The sequence below is a fragment of the Scyliorhinus canicula genome, chromosome 4 (assembly GCF_902713615.1).
Source record: "Scyliorhinus canicula chromosome 4, sScyCan1.1, whole genome shotgun sequence".
Classification (NCBI taxonomy): Eukaryota; Metazoa; Chordata; class Chondrichthyes; order Carcharhiniformes; family Scyliorhinidae; genus Scyliorhinus; species Scyliorhinus canicula.
The window spans coordinates 5,875,562-5,893,178 of NC_052149.1; the positions used below are offsets into that span (position 1 = coordinate 5,875,562).

Consider the following 17,617-nt stretch of genomic DNA (forward strand, 5'->3'; position numbering starts at 1 on the left):
CTGGTAAACCTTCGCTGTACTATGTGATGTTAACAATGAAGCCATAGGAAATAATCTTAGGGCAGAATTGGACATAGGTTTTAAAAAAGTACTGGCGATTGCTTTAGCCATCCCGCGCGGCAAAGAGTGGCGAGCAGCAACGAAGCACGTTGCGCATCACATTCCGCAGGTTAGGGTGTGAAACCAGAAGCAGCAGTGGGGCCAGCAGCGAAGGCGCTGGTCCAAGCAAGGAAATGAATATGGGAAATGGAAGAGCCAGTAGATATGGAAGGTTAAATCCACTGCTAAGGAGAGACTCAGAGTGAGTAGAGTGTTACAGGTGTGGAGGAAGCCACCCCCCAGGTGTATGCAGATTTAAGGAAGGTGAATGCTTCAGGTGTTGGGAAGAAAAGACATTTGAGATACAAGTGCAAAAAATAAAAAAAATAATAAATTTAGAGTACCTAATTAATTTTTTCCAATTAAGGGGCAATTTAGCATGGCCAATCCACCTACTCTGCACATTTTTGGGTTGTGGGGGTGAAACCCACGCAGACACGGGGAGAATGTGCAAACTCCACACGGACAGTGACCCAGAGCCGGGATCGAACCTGGGACCTCAGTGCCGTGAGGCAGCAGTGCTAACCACTGTACCGCTCCCCCAAGTGCAAGAATAAGCAAAGCCTGCCTAGCACTAGTAAATCAAACAATACAGCACTGGTATACTGTATTGAAGATGGTCCTGAGGTGGAGTGGAAAGTTAATAATGTAAAAGTGGGCAAAGTGGCCCCCATCATAGTAGAATTAATAATAAGAACCTTTATTGTCACAAGTAGGCTTACATTTTTTTTAAATAAATTTTTTAGATTAGCCAGTTATATTTTCCAATTAAGGGGCAATTTAACCTGGCCAATCCACCTACTCTGCACATTTTTGGGTTGTGGGGGTGAAACCCACGCAGACACGGGGAGAACGTCCAAACTCCACACGGACAGTGACCCAGAGCCAGGATCGAACCTGGGACCTCAGCGCCGTGAGGATGTTGTGCTAACCACTAGGCCACCGTGCTGCCCAAGTAGGCTTACATTAACACTGCAATGAAGTTACTGTGAAAAGCCCCTAGTCACCACACTCTGGCACCTGTTCGGGTACACAGCTGGTACGGGAATTGAATCCGCATGCTGGCATTGTTCTGCATCACAAACCAGCTGTCTAGTCCACTGAGCTAAACCATTTAATGATAAACGGAAGGGCATTATGGATGGAAGTGGACACTGGGGCCTCAGCCACCGTGGTGGTGGGGAGCAGACCTACCGGTACCTTCAAGAAGGGGGTCCACCTCAGGGTGAACAACACTGGGACAAACTGATAACATATATGGGCGAGGCCATGAAGATAGCCATGAACGGGCAGCACGATAGCACAATTGCTTCACAGCTCCAGGGTCCCAGGTTCGATTCCCGGCTGGGTCACTTTGCGGAGTCTGCATGTTCTCCCCGTGTCTGTGTGGGTTTCCTCCGGGTGCTCCGGTTTCCTCCCACAGTCCAAAGATGTGCAGGTTAGGTGGATTGACCATGCTAAATTGCCCTTACTGTCCAAAAAGGTTAAGTGGGTGTTGCTGGGTTACGGGGATAGGGTTGATACATGGGCTTGAGTAGGGGCTCTTTGAAAGGGCCGGTGCAGACTTGATGGGCCAAATCATCAGAGAAGGGGGGCCTCACATGATCATCAGCAAATACCAAAATGTTTTCCAGAAAGAACTGGGAAAAATGAAAGGCGTGAACCTGGAAGCCACTCCAGCTATACATGTTCCTTATGCACTATTGGAGAAGGTTGAAACAGTGTAGAAAAGGCTGGAAGACCCAGACATCATTCAACCAGTGCAATTTGGAGAATGGGCAGCACCCACTGTGCCAGTAGTGAAACCGGATAAAACCATTCGCATCTGTGGCGATTACAAGCTGACTGTGAACCAAACTGCGAAGCCCAATCCCAAAATTGAAGATCTGCATGGGAAACTGGCAGAAGGTTAAATGCTCAACAAGTTAGATCGAGTCATGTCTATCAGCAGCTGGAGCTAGATGATGAATCGAGAGAATATATGAACATAAACACCCATAAGGCATTGTACCAGTAAAGATGGTTGCCCTTTTGGAGTATCATCAATGTGTGCTACATTCCAGATATCCATAGAGACTTTACTGCATGGCTGCTGGGTGTCGTGTACTTGGACGATGTATTAGTAACAAGACCTACAGAAGAAGAACACTTGTCGAATTTGGAGGAAGTATTAAGGAGATTCCAGGAAGCAGGAGTGGACCTGATAGAGTCCTTCCAGGCCAATGAGGTGGCTTACCTGGGTTATTGGGTAGATGTACAGGGGTTTCACCCCATGGAGGATAAGGTGACAGCAATAATGGAGCCACCGGCCCCTAGGATGACCTCAAATTCTTTCTGGGGTGGTTAACTATTGTGGGCGTTCCTCCCAAACCAAACGATGATGATGTTAGCTCCACTGCATGTATTATTAAAGAAACATCTGGGTGCAGAAGGCACCACCTTTTGACCAGGTGGTCACAGAGACATTTGACCAGGTCAAGCAGGTGTGGCGGTCATTGTGTTTACTTGTGCACTTCGGCCCCATGATAAGATAATACTAACATGTGATGCGTCCCCATTTGAAGTTAAGGATGTTTTATCTCTCAGAATGGATGATGAGTCGGGATATGCATCGAGAAGACTTACAGACCCAGGAATGAACTATTCGCAAATCAAGAGAGAGGGCCTGGATGTCACCTGAAACATTCCATCAAAATCTATGCGGGAGACTGTGGTAGTATGCCCAGGGGTATTACGGTACCTTGGAAGTGAGCTGCTATTGGTGCAAAGGGCCTCGCTGAGGCACAGGCCCTCGCCTCCTCCCTAGATGTCGCTAATCGCAACGCCGGCGTGTATGCTCCCGACCGCGCGGCGGCCCCCCGGGCAGCATGGAACGCGACCCCCCTCACCTCCGCTGACCCGGAACATAAGAATATAAGAACATAAGAACTAGGAGCAGGAGTAGGCCACCTGGCCCCTCGAGCCTGCTCCGCCATTCAATGAGATCATGGCTGATCTTTTGTGGACTCAGCTCCACTTTCCGGCCCGAACACCATAACCCTTAATCCCTTTATTCTTCAAAACACTATCTATCTTTACCTTGAAAACATTTAATGAAGGAGCCTCAACTGCTTCACTGTGCAAGGAATTCCATAGATTCATAACCCTTTGGGTGAAGAAGTTCCTCCTAAACTCAGTCCTAAATCTGCTTCCCCTTATTTTGAGGCTATGTCCCCTAGTTCTGCTTTCACCCGCCAATGGAAACAACCTGCCCGCATCTATCCTATCTATTCCCTTCATAATTTTAAATGTTTCTATAAGATCCCCCCTCATCCTTCTAAATTCCAACGAGTACAGTTCCAGTCTACTCAACCTCTCCTCATAATCCAACCCCTTCAGCTCTGGGATTAACCTAGTGAATCTCCTCTGCACACCCTCCAGCGCCAGTACGTCCTTTCTCAAGTAAGGAGACCAAAACTGAACACAATACTCCAGGTGTGGCCTCACTAACACCCCATACAATTGCAACGTAACCTCCCTAGTCTTAAACTCCATCCGTCTAGCAATGAAGGACAAAATTCCATTTGCCTTCTTAATCATCTATTGCACCTGTAAACCAACTTTCTGTGACTCATGCACTAGCACACCCAGGTCTCTCTGCACAGCGGCATGCTTTAATATTTTATCGTTTAAATAATAATCCCGTTTGCTGTTATTCCTACCAAAATGGATAACCTCACATTTGTCAACATTGTATTTCATCTGCCAGACCCTAGCCCATTCACTTAACCTATCCAAATCCCTCTGCAGACTTCCAGTATCTTCTGCACTTTTCGCTTTACCACTCATCTTAGTGTCATCTGCAAACTTGGACACATTGCCCTTGGTCCCCAACTCCAAATCATCTATGTAAATTGTGAACAATTGTGGGCCCAAAACGGATCCCTGAGGGACACCACTAGCTACTGATTGCCAACCAGAGAAACACCCATTAATCCCCACTCTTTGCTTTCTATTAATTAACCAATCCTCTATCCATGCTACTACTTTACCCTTAATGCCATGCATCTTTATCTTATGCAGCAACCTTTTGTGTGGCACCTTGTCAAAGGCTTTCTGGAAATCCAGATATACCACATCCATTATCTACTGCACTGGTAATATCCTCAAAAAATTCCACTAAATTAGTTAGGCACGACCTGCCCTTTATGAACCCATGCTGCGTCTGCCCAATGGAACAATTTCTATCCAGATGCCTCGCTATTTCTTCCTTGATGATAGATTCCAGCATCTCCCCTACTACCGAAGTTAAGCTCACTGGCCTATAATTTCCTGCTCTCTGCCTACCTCATTTTTTAAACAGTGGTGTCACGTTTGCTAATTTCCAATCCACCGGATCCACCCCAGAGTCTAGTGAATTTTGGTAAATCATCATTAGTGCATTTGCAATTTCCCTAGCCATCTCTTTTAGCACTCTGGGATGCATTCCGTCAGGGCCAGGAGACTTGTCTACCTTTAGCCCCATTAGCTTGCCCATCACTCCCTCCTTAGTGATAACAATCCTCTCAAGGTCCTCACCTGTCATAGCCTCATTTCTATCAGTCACTGGCATGTTATTTGTGTCTTCCACTGTGAAGACCGACCCAAAAAACCTGTTCAGTTCCTCAGCCATTTCCTCATCTCCCAAAGAATCCCTCAGGCCTGCGCCGCAGGGCGCCCCGATAAACCCACAGGGCCCCGCTGCTACTTTTGTGGCCAAGCCAAGCACCCCCGCCAGTGCTGCCCGGCCCGCACCGCAACCTGTAAAGGCTGCAGCAAAAAGGGCCATTTTGCGGCCATTTGCCAGTCCAAGGCAGTCGCTGCGGTCCCGAGCAGCGACCGCGGGTCTCCCCCCCGCGCTCCTCAGGGGCCCCACGCGGCCCGCGGACCTCGCTGCCCCCACCCCCCACCGCCACGTGCCATCCCCTGTGTGCCACCATTTTGGACCCCTGACTCCACGTGCGGCCGACGGGCGCCTCCATCTTGGATCGGCACCGAGGACCCCGCAGGTGACTGCTCCCTGCCAGATGACGACTCGGAGTTCCTGCCACGACTCGCCTCAGTCACATTGAACCAGTCGCGGCCCCGCACGCTGTCCACGGCAACCACGAAGATCCTCCTCAACGGCCATGAGACGAGCTGCCTGCTGGACTCCGGGAGCACAGAGAGTTTCGTCCACCCCGCCACGGTAAGACGCTGCGCCCTTCCCGTTTACCTGGTAAAACAAAGAATCGCTCTGGCCTCCGGTTCGCACTCGGTCCGGATCATAGGGTGCTGCATAGCGGACCTCACAGTCCAGGGCAGGGAGTTTAAAAACTATAAGCTCTTCGTCCTTCCCCATCTCTGCGCGGCAGCACTTCTGGGGTTAGATTTCCAGTGCAACCTCCAGAGTTTAACTTCAAATTCGGCGGCCCTATGGCCCCCCCCTTACTGTCTGCAGCCTCGCGTCCCTCAAGGTCGATCTCCCATCCTTGTTTGCAAACCTCACCCCGGATTGCAAACCCGTTGCCACCAGGAGCAGACGCCCGGTACAGTACCTAGGACCGGACCTTCATCAGGTCCGAAGTCCATAGGCTTCTGAAGGAAGGGGTCGTCGAGGTTAGCAACAGCCCCTGGCGAGCACAAGTGCTTGTGGTTAAGACCGGGGAGAAAAATCGGATGGTCATAGACTACAGTCAGACCATCAACAGGTTTATGCAGCTGGACGTGTATCCTCTCCCAAATATCTCCGACCTGGTCAACAGGATCGCGCAGTACAAGGTTTTTTCCACGGTGGACCTTAAGTCTGCTCATCCGCACGAGTGACCGAAAGTTCACTGCGTTCGAAGCGGATGGGCGACTCTACAACTTTTTAAGGGTTCCTTTCGGTGTCACAAATGGGGTCTTGGTCTTCCAAAGGGAGATGGACCGAATGGTCGACCAACACGGTTTACGGGCAAACTTCCCGTATCTCGACAATGTCACCATCTGTGGCCACGACCAGCAGGACCACAACGCAAACATCCACAAATTCCTCCGTACCGCAAAACTCCTCAACCTGGCCTACAATAAGGATAAATGCGTGTTTAGCACCGACCGTCTAGCCATCCTCGGCTACGTAGTGCGTAACAGAGTGATAGGCCCCGACCCCGAACGCATGCGCCCACTGATGGAGCTCCCCCTCCCCAACTCCCCCAAAGCCCTCATGTGCTTTTTGGGCTTCTTTTCTTATTACGCCCAGTGGGTCCCCAATTACGCCGACAAAGCCCACCCACTCATCCAGTCCACCACGTTTCCCCTGTCGATGGAGGCCCGCCAGGCCATTAACCGCATCAAAGCAGACATTGCAAAGGCCACGATGTGCGCTATCAATGAGTCCCTCCCCTTTCAAGTCGAGAGCGACGCGTCGGATGTTGCTCTGGCGGCCACCCTCAATCAAGCGGGCAGACCCGTGGCCTTCTTCTCCCGTACCCTCCACGCTTCTGAAATCCGCCATTCCTCGGTCGAGAAGGAAGCACAGGCCATAGTCGAAGCTGTGCGACATTGGAGGCACTATCTGGCCGGCAGGAGGTTTACCCTCCTCACAGACCAACGGTCAGTGGCCTTCATGTTTGATAATGCACAGAGGGGCAAGATAAAGAACGATAAGATCTTGCGGTGGAGGATCGAGTTGTCCACGTACAACTACAACATCTTGTATCGTCCTGGGAAGCTAAACGAGCCTCCCGATGCCCTGTCCCTCCTCGCGGACCTCTGTCACCCGCTTTTTCCATTTCATTAAGACCCGCAACCTCCCCTACTCCATCGAGGAGATCAGGACAGTGACCAGGGAATGCCTCATCTGCGCGGAGTGCAAGCCACACTTCTACCGTGCATCTGATTAAGGCTTCCCGCCCCTTTGAACGTCTCAGCATGGACTTCAAAGGTCCCCTCCCCTCCAACAACTGCAACACGTACTTCCTCAACGTGATTGACGAGTACTCCCGCTTCCCCTTCGCCATCCCCTGCCCTGACATGACCATGACCACCATTATCAAAGCCCTACACACCATCTTCTCCCTGTTCGGTTACCCCGCTTACATCCATAGCGATCGGGGGGTCCTCATTTATGAGTGACGAGCTGCGTCAATTCCTGCTCAGCAGGGGCATCGCCTCCAGCAGGATGACCAGTTACAACCCCCGGGGTAACGGACAGGTTGAGAGGGAGAACGGTACGGTCTGGAAGACCGTCCTGCTGGCCTTACGGTCCAGAAATCTCCCAATCTCCCACTGGCAAGAGGTCCTCCCAGACACCCTCCACTCAATCCGGTTACTTCTCTGTACCTCCACTAACCAAACGCCTCACGAACGCCTTCTTGTTCTTCCCAGGAAGTCTTCCTCAGGGACCCCGCTCCCGACCTGGCTGGCTACCCCCGATCCCATTCTGCTCCGGAAGCATGTGCGGGTGCACAAGTCAGACCCGTTGGTCGAAAGAGTCCAGCTACTCCACGCAAATCCGCAATATGCGTATGTGGAGTATCCCGACGGCCGACAGGACACGGTCTCCCTTCGGGACCTGGCACCCGCCGGATCTCGGCCACACCCCCCAACACCAGCACCCCTCCCCCAACCCCAACTGCCCCCAGAAACCCCCCCCCCCCTCCCCCACCGACACCCCCACGGCCCAGCGGACAGGACACCCCTTCCCTGGCCTGGCCCCCGCTAGCTCCGACCAGGGGTACGGACACAGGAACAGGATCATCGCTCCCGGAGTCACGGACGACCACCGCTCCGACGTCGCCGGCACAGCTGCGCAGGTCAAGCAGGACATCAAAGGCGCCCATTCGACTGATTGACCTACTGGTGGACTTCTGCCTGTGGATGGACTCTTGTTTCTTTTCCTTACCTGTTCTCCATTTTACCCCCCCCCCAATTTTGTACACTTTACATAGTTGCTGTATTTTGCACATAAGTTACGGGCCAGTGGGCAGCCATCGATGCAATGGTACAACCTAAACATCTCTAGTCATACTACCAGTCTCACGTACTCACAGGACACGCCCCCCCGCCCCCCCCCCCCCCCCCCCCGCCCCCCTCATGCCCGCGTTTTATTTCCCCCCCCGCTTCTTTTTCAACAAGGGGTGAATGTGGTAGTATGTCTAGGGGTATTACGGTACCTTGGAAGTGAGTTGCTATTGGTGCAGAGGACTCACTGCCCATTGGCCCGGGTAAGTCATTGCCCTCAGCCAATTGGTTGAGAGGTAGGTAGCTCCGCCTACAAGGCGGGATATAAGAACCCGTGCTTCCCGGCAGTCGGCCTTTCTTTTGTACGTCTGCTGCCGGGCACACATCTTGTGCATTAAAGCCTATCATTTGGATCTCATCCACGTTTCGTGTCCATTGATTGTGCATCAGAGACATTTCACTTTAGTGACAGACCATAAGCCATTGTTGGGCTTATTTAAGGAAGATAAGGCAGTTCCAACAATAGCTTCGGAGCCAGATACAGCGTTGGTGATGTTCTTGTTGGCTTCTGAACATCATCGAGGGACACAAATAGCCAATTCAGATGCCATGAGTCATTTCCTTTGCCAGAGATGGGTGCACCCCACACATCACGGTAGCGCGGTAGCATTGTGGATAACACAATCGCTTCACAGCTCCAGGGTCCCAGGTTCGATTCCGGCTTGGGTCACTGTCTGTGCGGAGTCTGCACATTCTCCCCGTGTGTGCGTGGGTTTCCTCCGGGTGCTCCGGTTTCCTCCCACAGTCCAAAGATGTGCAGGTTAGGTGGATTGGCCATGATAAATTGCCCTTAGTGCCCAAAATTGCCCTTAGTGTTGGGTGGGGTTACTGGGTTATGGGGATAGGGTGGAGGTGTTAATCTTGGGTAGGGTGCTCTTTCCAGGAGCCGGTGCAGACTCGATGGGCCGAATGGCCTCCTTCTGCACTGTAAATTCTATGTAATCACCAGAAGAGATAAGAATGGCCATGGATTTTCTGGACACTTTGCCAGTGTCGGCTCAACAGATTAAGTACTGGACAAACAGAGACCCACTGTTCTCGAAGGTGAAACTGAAGATATTGTATGGATGGCAGAATGAGAGATCTTCAGAGGAAGTGAAGCCTCATCAGATCAGGAAAGATGATCTCAGCTGTGAGTATGGTCTTGTCCTCTGGGGAGCGAGAGTGGTCATTCCTGAGCTAGGAAAGGAACTATTACTGGAAGAGATACATAGTTCCCATCCAGTTGTGCCTAAAATGAGGATGCTAGTGAGATGTGTGCCTAAATTGAAGATGCTAGCGGAAAGTTATGTGCGGTGTCTTGGCATCTACTCTGCAATTGAAAGAATGGCAAGGTACCTCAATCAGTGCCAATTTCGTAAGAAGTTATCTGCCGTAGCTCCCTTACGTCCATGGAAATGGCCAGGTCAACCACGTGTTAAGGTCCACATTGACTATGTGAGACCGTTCATGGGCACCATGTCTTTGTTGTTAGCGGATGCCCATTCTAAGTAGATAGAGATGAGATCCACAACTGCTTACGCCACAGTTGAGAAGTTGCGCCAGGATTTTGCAATCCATGGGGTATCAGAGGTCCTCGTGTCGGACAACAGAACAGCTATTACCGGTGCCGAGTTCCAGATGTCTCTGACTTTTAACGGAATAAAACGTATCAGAACGGCCCAATAGCATCCTTCATCCAATGGACTAGCTAGCCCCTTTAAGGGAAGTTCTCTGAGGGAGGGGTTATGTGACCCACCAGTCGAATCAGGGACGGAGTTGGAAATTTACTGGAACGTGTTGGGACTTGTCCCAGCATTTGGAGCGCAATAGGGAAAGACCATTCTTTTAAAATAAATTTAGGGTACCCAATTATATTTTTCCAATTTAGGGGCAATTTAGCGTGGCCGATCCACCTAGCCTACACAAATTTGGGTTGTGGGGGCGAAACCCAAACAAGCACGGGGAGAATGTGCAAACTCCACACGGACAGTGACCCAGAGCTGGGATTGATCCTGGACCTCGGCGCCATGAGGCTGCAATGCTAACCACTACGCCATCGTGCTGCCCCGGGAAAGACCATTTTAAGGAACTCTGCAAATAGTTGTTTATTGTTGTAACAAATCGTGTTTTATAAGTTACTGGTATGGCCAATTCTTGAAGTTATTACAAGAAGGACAAAAAGGAATAGTTTAATGAGGTCACAGACAGATAGGACATCACTGATGATGTGGGTTTGGGAGACTCATTCCTGCTCTACCTGGCTCCGCACGGAGTTAGGCAAGTTGGGCAAGTTCCTGGTCAATATCACCATACTAACGCTGTGTGACGTCACCAGTGAACCACAGGCCCTGCGCTTCATTCAAGCTTTTTAAATGCTGTGGAAGGGCTGGAAAGCAGTTTGAAGAGGTTGAAACATGGAGTTGCACGGAAAATAGACACATATTTGTGTCTATTTATGTTACAGTTGTATAGGACTTTGGTTCGACCACATTTGGAATACTGCGTGCAGTTCTTGTCACCACATTACCAGAAGGATGTGGATGCTTTGGAGAGGGTGCAGAGGAGGTTCACCAGGATGTTGCCTGGTATGGAGGGTGCTAGCTATGAAGAAAGGTTGAATAGATTAGGATTGTTTTCGTTGGAAAGTCGGAGGTTGAGGGGGGACCTGATTGAGGTCTACAAAATTATGAGAGGTATGGACAGGGTGGATAGCAACAAGCTTTTCCCAAGAGTGGGGGTGTCAGTTACAAGGGGTCACGATTTCAAGGTGAGAGGGGGAAAGTTTAAGGGAGATGTGCGTGGAAAGTTTTTTACGCAGAGAGTGGTGGGTGCCTGGAACACTTTACCAGCGGAGGTGGTAGAGGCGGATACGATAGCATCATTTAAGATGCATCTAGACAGGTATATGAACGGGCGGGAACAGAGGGAAGTAGACCTTGGAAAATAGGAGACAGGTTCAGATAAAGGATCTGGATCGGCGCAGTCTGGGAGGGCCGAAGGGCCTGTTCCTGTGCTGTAATTTTCTTTGTTCTTTGTTCTTTATTTGGTATAAGTGAGGCACACATTCACGAGTCATTGATCAAGAGGATATCCTTGACAGATTCCTGTTCACTTTGCTGGCCTCAGGTTAATGGCAGCCATTATCAACACTGACGTCTTAATTGCAAATGCGACAAAATGAAGTGAGGACCTTCCGCTATCAAAACGAGCAGAATTTGTATCCAGTAGACAGTTATGGGACCAGGGAGAGGAGCAAATCTTTGAAATTTGGAAAAACAATCCGTTAAACCTACTTTACAATTACAGTGACAGGAAAAGCAAAGTGACAAGAAACAAAATACAAATGTTGCATATTTACCAATCAGGAGAGCATGTGATAAGTTGGACAGAAGCCCCTTCTCCAGACTCACACGGGACGCCAAACTTTGTTACCTTGAAAAAGAACCGTAATGTTTTCACCAGCAAAGTGATCAACTTTAGACAGTGTTACAAACAATAAATACTTTCATTTATATAGCATCTTTAATACAGTGAAACATTCAAAGGCACTTTGCAGGAGTATTATCAAAGAAAATCTGGCACCGAGTCACATAAAGAGCCGTTCATTTAAATAATAAATAGCCTGGCCGTAAAGGTAGGTTTTAAGGATCATAAATGCCACCAGCTAGGGTAGCGAGATGTAAAGCCATGCCCCCCTCCCCCCCACCCCCCCCACCCCACCCCAGAACAATAGCCGGATTACAACATGGTCACTATGCCATCATCTCCACCTACAAGACCAAAGTAAGGAGTGAAGTAATACTCCTCATTTGCCTGGTTGAGTGAGGCTCCAGCATCACACAAGAAGCTGAACACCATCCAGGACAAAGAAGCAATCATGAATAGCACTCCATTCACCATTCCCTCCACCACCAATGCACAGAGGCAGCAGTGTGCATCATCTACAAGCAGCACTACAATTACAAATGCTACTGACTTTGGAAGCATTTTTAGGTGTTGGATTTTGTCAATAGAATCAAACTAGTTCTGAAACTAGATCTGGACAGGTTGGGCGAATGGGCAAGTCAATGGCAGATGCAGTATAATTTGGATAAGTGTGAGGTTATTCATTTTGGAAGCCAAAACAGGAAGGCAGATTACTATCCGAATGGTTGTAAATTGAGAGAGGTTAGTGTGCAGCGGGTCCTGGGTGTCCTTGTGCACCATTCGCTGAAGGTAAGCATGCAGGTGCAGCAGGCGGCAAAGAAGGCTAATGGTATAGAACATAGAACAGTACAGCACAGAACAGGCCCTTCGGCCCTCGATGTTGTGCCGAGCAATGATCACCCTACTCAAGCCAACGTATCCACCCTATACCAGTAACCCAACAACCCCCCCCCCCCCCTTTCATTGCAAGAGGTTTCGAGTATAGAAGCAGGGAGGTGTTCTGCAATTGTACACGACCTTGGTGAGGCCATACCCTGGAGTATTGTGGGCAGTTTTGGTCTCCTTCTCTGAGGAAGGATGTTCTTGCTCTCGAGGGAGTGCAGCGAAGGTTTACCAGACTGATTCCAGGGATGGCGGGACTGTCATATGAGGAGAGATTGACTAGGTTGGGATTGTTCTCGCTGGAGTTCAGAAGAATCAGGGGTGTTCTCAAAGAGACTTACAAAATTCTAACAGGACTAGACAGGGTAGATGTAGGGAAGGTGTTACCAATGATGGGTGTGTCCAGAACCAGGGATCACAGCCTGAGGATTCAGGGTAAACCGTTTCGGACAGAGATAAGGAGACATTTTTTCTCACAAAGAGTGGCGAGCCTGTGGAATTCATTACCACAGGACGCAGTTGATGCTAAAACTTTGAATATATTCAAGAGGCGGCTGGATATAGCACTTGGAGAGAATGGGATCAAAGGCTATGGGGAGGAAGCAGGATTAGGCTATTGAGTTGTATGATCAGACATGATCGTGATGAATGGCGGAGCAGGCTCGAAGGGCCAAAAGGCCTCCTCCTGCTCCTATCTTCTATGTATCTACATATCTATGAATCTTGTTTGTTTTTGGAAATTTGGAAAATAGATGTTGGGTAAATCTTTTTGTGTTATATATTACAGCCTGAGTTATAATAACAATAATTATTAATGTAAGCCTACTTGTGACAATAAAAATTATTATTATTAATCCTTATTATCCCAAGTAGGCTTACATTAACACTGCAATGAAGTTACTGTGAAGCCTAGGTGCCACATTTCGCCACCTGTTCGGGTACACAGAGGGAGAATTCAGAATGTCCAATTCACCCAACAAGCACGTCTTTCGGGACTTGTGGGAGGAAACCGGAGCACCCGGAGGAAACCCACGCAGACACGGGGAGAACGTGTAGACTCCACACAGACAGTGACCCAAGCCGGGAATTGAACCCGGGACCCTGGCACTGTGAAGCAACAGTGCTAACCATTGTTGGGACTTTACTACAGGCCTCCGAAAAGCGAGCATGAAGTAGAGGTACAAATATGCAGACAGATTATAAAAAAATGTAGGAACAACAGGGTGGTTGTGATGGGAGATTTTAACTTCCCCAACATTGAATGGGATTCGTGTAGTGTTGGAGGCGTAGATGGAGCAGAGTTTGTAAGGAGCATCCAGGAGAGTTTTTTAGAGCAGTATGTAAATAGTCCAACTCGGGAAGGGGCCATACTGGACCTGGTATTGGGGAATGATCCCGGCCAGGTGGTTGATGTTTCAGTCGGTGATTACTTTGGGAATAGCGATCACAATTCCGTAAGTTTTAGAATACTCATGGACAAGGACGAGAGGGGTCCGAAAGGAAGAGTGCTAAATTGGGGAAAGGCAGAGTATAACAAAATTCGGCAGGAGCTAGGGAATGTGGATTGGAAGCAGCTGTTTAAGGGTAAATCCACATTTGAAATGTGGAAGTCTTTTAAGGAAAGGTTGATTAGAGTGCAGGACAGACATGTTCCTGTGAAAATGAAAGATAGAAATGGCAAGATTAGGGAACCATGGATGACGGGTGAAATTGTGAGACTAGCTAAGATGAAAAAGGAAGCATACATAGGATCGAAGCAACTCAAAACTGATGAAGCTTTGGAGGAATATCGGGAAAGTAGGACGAATCTCAAACGTGCAATAAAGAGGGCTAAAAGGGGTCATGAAATATCTTTGGCTAACAGGGTTAAGGAAAATCCCAAAGCATTTTATTCGTATGTAGGGAGCAAGAGGGTAACTAGAGGAAGGATTGGCCCACTTAAAGACAAAAGAGGGAATTTATGCGTGGACTCAAAGGAAATGGGTGAGATTCTTAATGAGTACTTTGCATCGGTATTCACAAAGGAGAGGGACAAGATGGATGTTGAGACTAGGGATGGATGTTTAAATACTCTCGGTCAAGTTGTCATACGGAAGGGGGAAGTTTTGGGTATTCTGAAAGACATTAAGGTGGACAAGTCCCCAGGACCGGATGGGTCTATCCCAGGTTACTGAGGGAAGCGAGGGTCGAAATAGCTGGGGCCTTAACAGATATCTTTGCAGCATCCCTGAGCACGGGTGAGGTCCCGGAGGACTGTAGAATTGCTAATGTTGTCCCTTTGTTTAAGAAGGGTAGCAGGGATAATCCAGGGAATTATAGACCTGTGAGCTTGACGTCAGTGGTAGGCAAACTGTTGGAGAAGATACTGAGGGATAGGATGTATTTACATCTGGAAGAAAATAGACTTATCAGTGATAGGCAGCATGGTTTTGTGCAGGGAAGGTCGTGTCTTACAAACCTAATAGAATTCTTTGAGGAAGTGACAAAGTTAATTGATGAGGGAAGGGCTGTAGATGTCGTATACATGGACTTTAGTAAGGCGTTTGATAAGGTTTCCCATGGCAGGTTGATGGAAAAAGTGAAGTCGTATGGGGTTCAGGGTGTACTAGCTAGATGGATAAAGAACTGGCTGGGCAATAGGAGACAGAGAGTAGTGGTGGAAGGGAGTGTCTCAAAATGGAGAAGGGTGACTAGTGGTGTTCCACAGGGATCCGTGCTCGGACCACTGTTGTTTGTGATCTACATAAATGACCTGGAGGAAGGTATAGGTGGTCTGATTAGCAAGTTTGCAGATGATACTAAGATTGGTGGAGTTGCAGATAGCGAGGAGGACTGTCAGAGAATACAACAAAATATAGATAGATTGGAGAGTTGGACAGAGAAATGGCAGATGGTGTTCAATCCAGGCAAATGCGAGGTGATGCATTTTGGAAGATCAAATTCAAGAGCAGACTATATGGTCAATGGAAGGGTCTTGGGGAAAATTGATGTGCCGAGAGGTCTGGGAGTTCAGGTCCATTGTACCCTGAAGGTGGCAATGCAGGTTGATAGAGTGGTCAAGAAGGCATACAGCATGCTTGCCTTCATCGGACGGGGTATTGAGTGCAAGAGTTGGCAGGTCATGTTACAGTTGTATAGGACTTTGGTTCGGCCACATTTGGAATACTGCGTGCAGTTCTCGTCGCCACATTACCAGAAGGATGTGGATGCCTTGGAGAGGGTGCAGAGGAGGTTCACCAGGATGTTGCCTGGTATGGAGGGTGCTAGCTATGAAGAAAGGTTGAATAGATTAGGATTGTTTTCGTTGGAAAGACGGAGGTTGAGGGGGTACCTGATTGAGGTCTACAAAATTATGAGAGGTATGGACAGGGTGGATAGCAACAAGCTTTTCCCAAGAGCGGGGGTGTCAGTTACAAGCGGTCACGATTTCAAGGTGAGAGGGGGAAAGTTTAAGGGAGATGTGCGTGGAAAGTTTTTTACGCAGAGGGTGGTGGGTGCCTGGAATGCTTTACCAGCGGAGGTGGTAGAGGCGGGCACGATAGCATCATTTAAGAGGCATCTAGACAGGTATATGAATGGGCGGGAACAGAGGGAAGTAGACCTTGGAAAATAGGAGACAGGTTTAGATAAAGGATCTGGATCGGCGCAGGCTGGGAGGGCCGAAGGGCCTGTTCCTGTGCTGTAATTTTCTTTGTTCTTTGTTCCGCCTCCTGCAGTTGTACCTAAACCAGATGGACTGCAGCAATTAAGAAAGCGGTTCATCACCACCTTCTCGAGGTTAATTAGAGATGAACAATAAATGTAAGCCCAAGCAGCAACGTCTTCATCCCACAAACACTTGAAGATACGTTTTTTTTAATGTTCACTGGATGTGGAGGTCACAAACAAGGCAAGCATTTATTGTCCATTCCTCCATTATGGAGGGGCTTGCCAGGTCATTTCAGATTGCTGTCAGGAATCAACCACATTGCCTTGGGTCTGGAGTCAGAGGTCAGCCAGGCTGGATGAGAACAGCTGATGTCCTTCCCGAAAGGGCATTAATGATCCAAATTATATCACCGGATAGGTCACCAGTACTGATAAGACTTTTAAAAAAATCATTTTTTAATCTTTTAATTCTGATTTATTTCATTAGATTGATTGATTGATTGATTTATATGTCACATGTACCGAAGTACAGTGAAAAGTATTTTTCTGTGGCCATAGGAACCATACACAGTACACAAAAAAGAGTAATCGACAAAGTATATTGCCAAATAGTACATCAACAATAGCGATTGATTACAGTGCGGAACAAGGGCCAAACAAAGCAAATTAATTGCATTTAAATTCCTCGGTTACGGTGGTGGGATTTAACCTCACATTTCCTCATCATAAGTGTTCTCGATTACTAGCCCGGCAAAATAACCTCTAAGCGGTCAGTATCAAAGATGAATAATAATATATTATCAATCTTCATAATATAACCTTTAATGTCACAAGTCGGCTTACATTAACACTGCAATGAAGTTACTGTGAAAAGCCCCTAGTCGCCACATTCCGGCGCCTGTTCGGGTACACCGAGGGAGAATTCAGAATGTCCAATTCACCAAACAGCACGTCTTTCGGGACTGGTGGGAGGAGACCGGAGCACCCGGAGGAAACCCACGCAGACACGGGGAGAACGTGCAGACTCCGCACAGACGGTTACCCAAGCCGGGAATCGAACCTGGGACCCTGGCGGTGTGAAGCAGCAGTGCTAACCACGGTACCACCACGCCGCCCACATTAAGTTTCATATGAAGTTTCTTTACCTCAAAGTGATCTGGTATCCAGCATAAGTCATAAATAACTGATTTGTGTCCATTTTCAATTGATGACACTCCACAATGGTGAGCAATGGGTACCTCAAAGTGAGGTGTTGGATCTAACTCTGGCTGTAAGACAAAATGCAAACATCTATTATCCAAATTTCCAAAAGCAAGATTCGCAAAATGGCATGATGGGGTTGATATAGCCAAAAATGAATGAGCCACTTTCAAAATCGCAAACGTAATCTCCCATGAGCCTGTGCTGTCGGTGAGCGTAATAGAATATAATTATTTGGTTTTGTTTCATTCCCGTTGAGAAGTATTTGTATATATTTATGCATTATGAGCAGATGCAATTGCACAAATACAGCTAAATATGGGTTTATGACCAGAAATAAGCATTTCAACATGGGTGCCCAGTTCTCAAACTGAGTGAC

The 17,617-nt window shown here is 48.4% G+C and overlaps 1 protein-coding gene across 1 annotated transcript in view; it reads right to left on the minus strand.

The window, feature by feature from the left end:
• Positions 1-17,617, minus strand: part of dnai3 (dynein axonemal intermediate chain 3) — a 150,158-nt gene that overhangs the window by 34,457 nt on the left and 98,084 nt on the right. The window contains exons 12-13 of the mRNA XM_038793427.1: positions 17,184-17,306; positions 11,441-11,514 (exon numbers count right to left, since the gene is read on the minus strand). Of these exons, the coding sequence (XP_038649355.1) occupies positions 11,441-11,514; positions 17,184-17,306 (197 nt within the window). The remainder of the gene's footprint in view (positions 1-11,440; positions 11,515-17,183; positions 17,307-17,617) is intronic.